The sequence below is a fragment of the Andrographis paniculata genome, unplaced genomic scaffold, assembly GCF_009805555.1.
Source record: "Andrographis paniculata isolate CXL003 unplaced genomic scaffold, ASM980555v1 Contig51END, whole genome shotgun sequence".
In the NCBI taxonomy this organism is placed as follows: domain Eukaryota; kingdom Viridiplantae; phylum Streptophyta; class Magnoliopsida; order Lamiales; family Acanthaceae; genus Andrographis; species Andrographis paniculata.
In genome coordinates this window covers 1,965,847-1,976,643 of record NW_026137586.1, presented here as the reverse complement: position 1 = coordinate 1,976,643, position 10,797 = coordinate 1,965,847, and the positions used below count along the sequence as shown (strand labels likewise).

At 31.4% G+C, this 10,797-nt stretch overlaps 1 protein-coding gene across 3 annotated transcripts; it reads right to left on the bottom strand.

Annotated features, from left to right (window-relative positions):
* Positions 1–5,632: 5,632 nt before the first annotated feature.
* Positions 5,633–10,478, bottom strand: LOC127253628 (probable protein phosphatase 2C 4). 3 transcript variants are annotated; one of them, XR_007839289.1, is made up of 5 exons: positions 8,674–10,478; positions 8,457–8,570; positions 7,561–7,825; positions 6,506–6,714; positions 5,633–5,785 (listed from the first exon to the last, which is right to left on the bottom strand). XR_007839289.1 is itself a non-coding variant. In XM_051278290.1 (4 exons), exons 1-4 carry the CDS (start codon positions 10,225–10,227, stop codon positions 6,599–6,601), a joined length of 2,049 nt encoding a protein of 682 aa, XP_051134247.1. In that variant the 5' UTR covers positions 10,228–10,478; the 3' UTR covers positions 6,249–6,598. The 3 variants fall into 3 exon arrangements, 1 of the variants encoding a protein (XP_051134247.1); XR_007839290.1 differs by lacking the exon at positions 5,633–5,785 and adding an exon at positions 6,249–6,349; XM_051278290.1 differs by lacking the exon at positions 5,633–5,785 and having other exon boundaries at positions 6,249–6,714.
* Between the last annotated feature and the right edge of the window lie 319 nt (positions 10,479–10,797).

Below are 10,797 nucleotides of genomic sequence, written 5' to 3'. Positions count from 1 at the left end.
TGTGGTACGGAGTTTTTAGATATTGGATAAATAGTAAGTAATTAAAAATATATTGATAAAAGTAATTATAATTTAATAAAAATAATTATAATTTAATTAAAATAAAAAAATTATAAATTATGAATTTTAAAATATAATTAGAATATATAATTATATTTCTAATAAAGAAAATGCTAATTGTAGCAGATTAGTATTTATTGCCTATACATATATCGGTTGTGTTTTTAGGTATTCTTAATATTTATAAAAAAAATTATTGTCAAAATATTAAATTATTTATGTTGTATTATATATATATATATATATTGTTAATGTGGTATTTAAATTTTTTTTAATCTTACAAGAACATATACTAATATAAGGCAGAGTATAAAAAATGATTTTTTAAAAAAAATATTATATTTCTTTCGTTCCAAAAGTATAGACTTATTATATTGAGCACGAAATTTAAGGAAATATTGATATTATATTAGTAGTTGGTAAAAAATAAGGATAAATGACTTTTTTGCCCCTGTGAATATATCAGTGTAAAAAGTAGTGGCAATTGTGTAATAACGATAAAAAAATATGGATAGTTTTACGGTGATACAGTTATTTATGAAAATAATATTATTGTTTTGGGACGGAAAAAAAATTGATAAACAAGACTATTGTATTGGGACGGAGGGAGTATTATATTATTTATATTATATTAAATTATTCAAAATTTTATTATTCAATTTCAAATTCAACACAACCACACTTTATTGTCTCTAACGAAAAAAGAAAAAAAATTTAATATTTTATTGATTAATACCAACGTATAAAATTATTTTGATATTTTTGTTATTTGTATCTTTTATATATATATATATAATATTTTATGCATACTGATATGTTTTAATTCATGTAAAAAATCGAAGATATTTCAATATATTATTGTTTTTACAACAATAAAAAAATATTTTATCTCACAAAACTGATATCAAATATTATTTAAATACAAAATTTAAACGAAAAAATTTCAATTTAAACCAAAGTGACACTCCATTTAGATAGAGAGTTGTCCGATTTTGAAAAATTTAGGAATACAAATATCTATGTATATATATATATATTTAATTTAATGTTTTGTGATGTAGTATTTTTAAAAAATTGAAGGGTCTGTTTGGTTGACATCTCACAACCATTTGGTACTACACTCTCAATTTTTTTTTAAAAAAGATATTAATGATGAGATTCACTTCAAACTTGTTCAAAATTTTTTCTTTTTATCTCAATTTTTAATAAACAAACTTTCTATTCATTTGTAAATTTAATTTATTTTAATTATAAATAAATATTTTTTTATATATATTATATTATATAAAAATTTGTTCTCTACAAAATAATACCCATATTATTTATATTTTATCAAATATAATCATTAAAATAATTAAATACATATTTTAACTTTTTTAATTTTATATACTCCCTCCGTCCCGGTTGTCGTGTCTCGTGTAGTGTAGTCACGAGAATCTAGAATGAGTATAATTAGTAAATAATTAAGAATGTATTAGTAAAAATGATTATTATATAATAAAAATAATTTTAGATTAATATTAGGATAACCAATTAGTTTAATTAAAATTTTAATATATAATTAAAGTGTAATAATTTTTTCCAAAAAAACGAAAGCGATAGAATAAATGGGATAAATGAAAATAGAAAAATAGACACTTAGCCCGTAGGTGGGACGCAGGCAGTATAATAAATCAAATATTAGTTAAATAAAACACTTTCAAATTCCAATTCAACTCAAAACTCAACCGCTGACCAAATATTCTCTCCAATCAATTGTCTTTTTTTTAAAAAAAAAAAAATATAATTATAAATTTTAATTACATTTTAAAATTTATAATTTATAATTTTTTATTTTAATTAAATTATTTAGTCATCTTAATTTATAACTATTTTTATTATATCATAATTATTTTTACTAATATATTTTTTAATTATTTATTATTTACATACTTAGCTAAAGCTCTGTGCCCTCAATTAAAATAGACAAATTAAGTACTCCCTCCATCCTATGTAATATATGGGTGTATTACTTGACATAAAGTATAATTAGTAACTAATTAAGAAGTATATTAGTAAAAAAATTATTATTTAGTAAAAATAATTATAGATTAAGATTAAGACAAGTAAATAATTTAATTAAAATTAAAAAAATTATAAAATTTAAAATGCGTTAAAGTGCATAATTATATTTCCAAAAATAAAAATGACAAGTTACGTAGAACGGACGAAAATAAAAAATATGGACAAATTATGTGGAACGGATAGAATATTAGTTAACTATCCGTGTAAATTAAAGTGTTCCACCCTAATAAATTAAAGCTTTGATCTTATTCTTATTGTGTTCGATGCCGAGGGTCTCTTTATATCAACGTCACGTCAACGTCAACGTCAACAAATGTTGATAACCTAATGATGAAACAAAAGAAGAATTAACGTACAAAAGAGAATGAAAAACCCAATTGTGCAGTGTAGAGTGAAGCTTGGTGTCAAAAGTAAACCCGTCCCGAAAAATCGAACTCGTTTGACCTGAAATATTTTAGATTCGGGTTTGGGTATTTTATGTTTGAAAAAAATCGGGTCGATTCGAACCCGAAACGAAAAAAATTAGTATTGTGTTCGGATCGTGTTTCGGATTGACCTGATAACCCGAAATATAAAAATCAGATTAGGTTTTGGATTTCGTGTTTCGGTTTGACCTGAAATTTTTATATTATTATTTTAATTTATAATATTTATATTATTTTAAATATAAAATAATATAAAAATAAAAATAAAAATCAGATTAGATTTTGGATTTCGTGTTTCGGTTTGACCTGAAATTTTTATATTATTATTTTAATTTATAATATTTATATTATTTTAAATATAAAATAATATAAAAATAAAAATAAAAATGATATTTTTTAGGTCAATTTAATTTTTTTAAAAATTTTTGGGTATGTTTCGTGTCGGGTTCGTATCGGGTTTTGTTCGAGTTGCGGGTGACCTGAAACTAATTCGGGTCAATCTGAATCTGACCTGAAAGAATTCGTGTAGTGTTCGGGTCTAGAGTTTCAGGTCAGATTTCGGGTTCAGGTCAGGTTCGAGTTGACAATTTTTTGTTATCTCCATGGCTCAACCCAACACGAACACGACCAAATAACACGAATTGACACCCCTATTCATTCCGACTCGGCGATAGAATCAGTAATAAAAATTCAGGGGACAAAAATATCAATTTTTTTTTAATCGATTCAATAATTTTTTTTTATTATTATTCATAGCATATTCAGACAAAAATAAAAAAATAAAAAATCTCAACAAAACTACATAAGATTTAATATCTTTTAACTATAAAAGAAATCTAGTAAAATTTTTAAAGGCTAAAGTGTAAAATCAACATTTACTTTTTTTTTTTTTTTTTTTCCATTGTACTTAACATTACAAATATCTTTATATTTTAAATTTTTTTTTGTACAAATATCCTTCTATTAGTATTATAAGACACTAATTGAAGTATTTTTGTATTTTTTTTTTTAATTTGTACTATTTTTGAATATAATAATTAATATTTAAAAGAGACTTTAAAACCGGACAAAAATAGTACTCCCTCCGTCCCTATACAATAGTCTTGTTTACCATTTTTGTCTGTCCGTCCCAATACAATAGTCTTGTTTACCATTTTTGTCCGTCCCAATACAATAGTCTTGTTTACCATTTTTGTCCGTCCCAAAATAATAGTCTTATTTCCATAAATAACTATATCACTATAAAACTACTCTTATTTTATTGCCATTATTTTTTACACTAATACACTTACAAGAGCAAAAAAATCTTTTACCCTTACTTTTTATCTACTACTAATATAATATCAATATTTCTTAAATCTTGTACTAAAACTCAACTCAGACTATAATTTTAAAACGGAGAGAGTACATATTTTGGGGGCTGGGATTCAGGTGCCCTCTTAGCTCCCACGTTGATCTGCCTCTACTTCAACTCATAACATTAATATAATATAATTAAAATAGGTGGTCTTGTTCATGTTTTTATTGTACTATTACATATGATATTTTTTTTGAAAAAAATAAAATAAAAATGATGAATAATAAAAATTAGAAGAAGAAAAAAAAAATGCACAGAAACCCTAAATTGTGATTAATAATGAATGATAAAAAATTGGGTATCATTAGATATTTTCTTTAGGGTTTAGATCTATGACTCTTTGAATAATTGAATAATTAAATAAATTGAGATTGAATCCTACTACCCAATCTCTTATTCAATTATTATTCATGTCTGTCTTGTGACATTGTAATTTTTATTTTTTATTTTTATTTTTTATTTCCTAGAATCATTAGGATTAGGTATCATTGGCCTACCTAAGATTTCATTCTGATTCTTTTGTGCTATTCTTTCATTTTTAATTTTTTAACTTTTAATTTTTGTTTTTGATTATCTATATTATAATATGTATGTCTTGATATAAGTATATATATATAAACAATTTTATATATATATATATATATATTTTTTTATCAATAACAATACATTAGAACATGATAAAAAGAAGGAGTATTTAGGTTGGGGATTATTGAAAATAAAATAATTTTAATCATTTATAAATTCACATTTTCTAGAACTTCATTTAACTTGTCAATAAATCAGTTCTTATTGAACTTTTTGGGTGTAGTTGTTCTTTTTATATTTTTCACATGTTTTTCTAAAAAACATTTATATATTACATACAAATATTATTTTTATATTTCTACATTCACTGTGTTTCTCATAATTGTTTTTTTTTTTTTTTTTCCAACAATCTTACAAAGCAAACACATTCTACAAATATTTTGAAAAATATCAAAGTAAATAAATGCTTAGAATGAAAGACATATTATAAAGAAAAAACATATGAAATGTCTATTTATATGTAAAATAAATTTTTTGAAAAATATCAATGTAAATAAATGCTTAGAATGAAAGACATATAATAAAAAAGAAACATATGAAATATTTATTTATATGTAAAATAAAAATTTTGAAAAATATCAACGTAAATAAATGCTTAGAATGAAAGACATTATAAAAAAGAAACATATGAAATATTTATTTATATGTAAAATAAAAATTTTGAAAAATATCAACGTAAATAAATGTTTAAAATGAAAGACATACTCATTCCGTGAATGTAAAAAGACTAAATTAACTCTATTAGATTAAATGATATAAAGATAATGATATTTGTGTAATATATTGTAAATTATAAGGATATTTGTAATGTTAGGTACATTGCTAAAAAAAAGAAAATAAATATTTTGTTATGTGAACAAACCAAAATAAAAAAAATGGATAAATTGTTAAGATGGAGAGAGTATTATAAAAAAGAAACGTGTTAAATGTCTATTTATATCTAAAATAAAAATTTATAATATTCTTATAGTCAAACCCATCCCTCAAAGAAATGGAGTATATTCAACATAATAGACTCGTACAATTAAATAAAGTGACATTTTTTTTTTATGTATGTGATAAACAAAGTTCAAGATTGTACCAAAATAAATTTTAATAAGTCAAACTTAGTTATTTAATTAATTAAACTTTGTGATGTAATGTATGGAGAAATATATGTATTTAATATAATATTTTAAAAAATATTATTTTCTTCTTCGACAAAAAATTATACCATCATCTCCACCCGGCAGGAACTATGACATCACCCAAGGGCACTTTCGGCATCCAGGGTTCACGGATCGACGATGGAACCCTGTTCAATAAGTGGAACACATTAGTTGTGCGTTCACTGTCACTTTTATTTTTTGAAAAATGATTACATTTAATTTTATTTTAAATTTTCTAATTTAATTTTTTTTTAAATTTTAATTAAACTAATTAATTATCTTAATATTAATATATAATTTTAAAATAATTATTTTTGCTAATATAAATTTAATTATTTAAAATATCAAAATTTCAATATATATATATATTGAGAGAGGATTTGGAGTGTGTTTATTTAGAAGGTTTTCAATAATTTTAATTATTCATCAAATTTTTTATTTTAAAAATATTAAATTAAATATTAAAAATTAATTTTACATTCAAAATATTACATAACATTTGTAATGTTATATCATATCATACCATTATTCTAATTCAAAATTTTTACAATAAAATTTAATTCAAAATCCAAACCCGCCTATTCAAATAAACCAAAAGGACCCCAAAAATGAAGCAAAAATAACCCTTAAAAAGGGTGTGGTGTGATTTATTTCGAGAATTACAATTATAACATATGAGGATCAGTTCTTTGGATGGATCTTTACAAAACCTACCAACCAAAATAAAATTAAAAAAAAAAAAAAAGAAAAGAAAAGAAAAAGTCCAATCAAGCTTTGTTCAATAATTTCTCAACAACTCAGCTCTCTGAATTGAGAAAACAAAAGAAAGAAAGAAAGAAATAAAATAAACGTCCAAAAATGGCTACCTGAAAATACCCACAAAAATGGGTTCTTGAAGGTCGACAACAATGGCGGATTGGGAACAACATTATTTCTACTTACACTTCCCCTAAGTAAAACTATGCACAGCTTCTCCATATTCTCCCCTCCAAAGAAATCACAATAATCGACACGTCGTCGTGGTATCGACGCCGGTCCCCTTGAGGTATTTCGAGCAGTTCATGGAAGTCCATACCTATGACAAATCGAAAATATATATAGATTCAATTATCGAGTGTTTGCATTCGCAGCGCAGAAATATAAGTCGTGTTACTCTACTATGAAAAAAAAAAATAATACTTCCTCTGTCCGCCTCTACGAGTTACATTTACGTTTCATTTTGCATCATTCTACTTAATATTAGAAATATATTTATATATATATATAATTTTTTGTACAAATATTATACTACATCGGTCCCATAAAAAGGACAACATTTGTCTTTTGCTTCATTGTACTTAACGTTGAAAATATCATTATATTTGTATAATTTACTCCACAAATGTCATTGTATTTGTATTATAAGAGACTAATAGAAGTATTTTTGTTATTTTCTTTTGATTTGAACTACTTATTGATATAGTAATTAATATTCAAAAATCAACATGCAAAAAACTCATGGGACGAAGGTAGTATTAGTATTATAAGACACTAATAGAAGTATTTATGCTCTTTTTCCTTAATTTTACTCCCTCTGTCCCATATAATATGAACGTATTACTGTCGGGAATTTAAGAAAGTATAATTATTAAGTAATTAAAAAGCGTATTATTAAGATAACTAAATAATTTAACAAAAATTATAAAATTTAAAATTCGATTAAAGTATATAATCATTTTTCCAGGAAAAAAAAAATTATATGGGACTGACCAAAATAAAAAATATAAACAAATTATGTGGGAAGGAGGGAGTACTACGTTTTGATATAATAATTAATATTTAAAGATCAACACACAAAAAATAAATATGACTCTTAGAGCCTCAACACGCAAAAAATAAATGACCCTTAGAGCCGGACGGAGGTAATGTAATAATAACTTACCGGCTCTTTTTGCCGCGCGAAAAAGCAATTCTTCGACGAGATGCTGCGCAGGGTCGCCCTCGGGCGACCATGAGAGGAATAGCTCGACTTCAGACACAGCTTCTTCGTTCGTGAAGTATTGATAAAGTCCGTCCGACGACAATATGAGGAAGCGATCGCGTAGCCCCAATCTGTGATGGTAAAGCGAAGGGAGGCAATTTATGTACGGATAGGTTCCGACGTAGTCGATTCTAAACATCTCGAGAAGGGCATTGTTCCATTTAGGCTGCAAAAACAATACCCGAGTTAGCTACAAAAACATCCAAGAATTCGAGCAATATTCCCCTGCTAATTGATACTGATTTGACCAAATCAACATATATAACAAAGATAAATAACGTATATTTCTATATAGCATAACATATATTGTATTATAAATATATATATGTTGATTTGACTCAATCAGTAGATCCATTTCTACAATACAAAAATCAACATTCGCGCAAAAATGCCGTGTATCTCTCAACATTTTCGTGTATTTGTAAGATCTCGAAAGTCTCTAGAACTTTCTAATCTACGTTTTCGATTCATTTTTATACAAAATCTTGATGTTTGGCCCCGGAAACGGTATAAACTCAAAGTAAAGGCGTCGCTCGAATCGAACTTTCTATGTGGACGAGAAGCACAATACCAAAACATAAACTATCTTTATCAAACGAAGAATATACTTCTAAATATGGCAATAGAAACCTCGACGATTCGACTTCAATCAAAAGCAAGAACACATAACAATTACCACTCGATTCCTAAAACATTTCGATGCCACGCCACGGTCAATTTAAGAATCTTCTTTATAATGTATCATTTTCGTGCGCTTAAAGATCAAACCAAACTTATAATTCGACGCTAGAACATACCTGCTTGAGGAAACCGGCGCCAAAAGCTCGGGTGACCTTCAACGATCCTTTCACACGGTCGTTGATCACCGCGCAAGCGTCGTCCCGATGCTCGTTTTTAATCCTTTCAACTTCCTAATTACAAATGACACAAAACACACAATGCACAATCGAATCATCGACAATAAACCAACATAGATAAACGATAATTCGCGTCGAATAGGGCCTCGTTTTTTACCTCGTCGATTGAGGTGCTATGATCCATACTAAGCTGCAATGCCGTTAGGCTCGGGAGATCATCGCTAACGTCGCCATCGAATCCCTCGAGCTCGTTAACGGTTTCTTCCTTAATCCTCTCCAAGTCTTGGCTCCAAAGATTCGGCTCCTCTTTTCGACCGAGCACGGCGCGGCTATCGCCGACGTTCATTACGTACACGTCCTCGCCCTTCATCAACGTCACGAGCACGCACGATCCCATCAACGCGAGTTCTGGATTCTCCACAACCATCTTGTCCGCGAGGTCGAGATACGCCTCCTCGGTTTTCCTCAACGCGTTCGATAGAGCCTTGAGCACGTCGGAATGATTCGCGGCCGTATTCGACGGCCGAGATTGCTCCTTTAACCTCCGGTCGAGCTCTAATCGCTCGCGATCCCATTCGCACCGCCACCGCCGCTGATTCTCCTCCCATTTCTTTGCCACGCCGGGATACTTGTTTTTGGCTATTTTACCCTTCCTTCTCTTGTGCCAAACTTCACCGGGATAGCTCTCCGAGCAGCCGCCGCCATTTGTCCGGTCTTCGGAATTATCGCTGTCGTTAACGGCGGTGGCGGAGGAGGAATCGGGCTTGATGTTGTCGTCCCAGAGTAAGCCTTTGAGCTCTTTATGGACATTGGGATATAAATTGGTGAGGAGATAGTCCGGTGCATCTGGGCCGTTGAATCCGTCGTAGATTCCGACGAAGACCCAGCCGTGCTCCTCGGAGACGACGACATGGACGCGATCCTCGCCGGCTTTTCCTTGGGCCCATTGGAGATTTTGAGATTCTAACGAAACGTCGTCGTCTAGGCTGCACTCGCTGCTGAAATTTACGCTGCTGTTGACTGTTAATTCGTTTTGTTTTGCCCAATCGGAGTCCTTCGCCGCCGCCGCGGCGGCGGCGGATTTGATCGGCGCGACAATGGAGTTCTGGCCTTTGGAGAAAGCGCGACGGAGGGCCCGGAGAAGGGATAGGGAGAGGTTTTTGGATCTAGGGCGGAAGGCGAATCCGCCATGGGAGAAGCTCCGGTGGAGGTGCCCGGAGAAGCCTTTTTCGATGGGGCCGGACATGAAAGCTCGCTCGATGGGGCCGGACATGAAGCCGCGCTCGATCGGACCGGAGTTGAAGAGGGGGCCGGAGTGGATGGAGGAGTTTCTGGGGATGGGCTGGAGGGGGATGGCGGCGAAGGAGGTGGAGCTTTCGAAGGCGGAGGCGCGGTCGACGGCGGTCTCGGAGTAAAGGTCGAGCAAGGCGGTGGAGAGAGGGGTGGAGGTGTTGGCGCTGACGGCGGCGCCGGAGATCGACCGGAACATGGCCGTCGGAGCCTCGTCGGACTCGGAGAACACTTTGGAAGACGACGACGGCAGCCGCGAGAGCTCGGGGCGGACGTAGCAGAAGGAGTGGCCGAGATCGTCGATCGGGTCGGAAACCGCCATAGCCGCCGCCATCTCCTTCCTCCGCCGCCGCACGTCGTCCGCCGTCTGGTTTCCGACTCCGGTGAAGCAGACGGTCAGCTTCCCCGCGCCGTTTCCCATCTCCTCCTAATCGAACCAATCTTTCCCCCAAATCAAATCAAATTAAAACCCTAAATTGAGATCAAGAATCCCCAAATTCTACAAGATTGTGAAAAGGAGGAAGAAATCTAGAAAAAGGGGTGGGGGACAAAGGAGGTTGACTTTGAAGGTATGGTGTGGTGTTCAATTGAGGAGGGGGTGTGTGAATGATGACTTGGTGGGTTTCCCTTTGTTTGTATTGGAGGAAGCACAGAAATTTCCCATTTCCCATTTTCCCATTGCCATACGGGGGTGGGGCGGGTGGTAGGGGGGTGGGTAATGGTAGTAATGGTGATGGTAATTCACCATTTTAACCAATACATATCTATCACATGTGTATATGTGTATGTACATATGATTGACTAAAGGGTGGGGTGGGGTGGGGTTTGGGGGGCGAGGTGGGCAGCGTTAAGCTTTAATGAAATCATCAATGGTGGGAGAGGGGCGTTGACTGAGCAGCTCAACTTCACCCTCATTAATGACCCCAAAAAACCAGTCCACATCAACCTCACCCTCGGCTGTATCTCCTCCACGCGCACCCCGGCGCGTGGT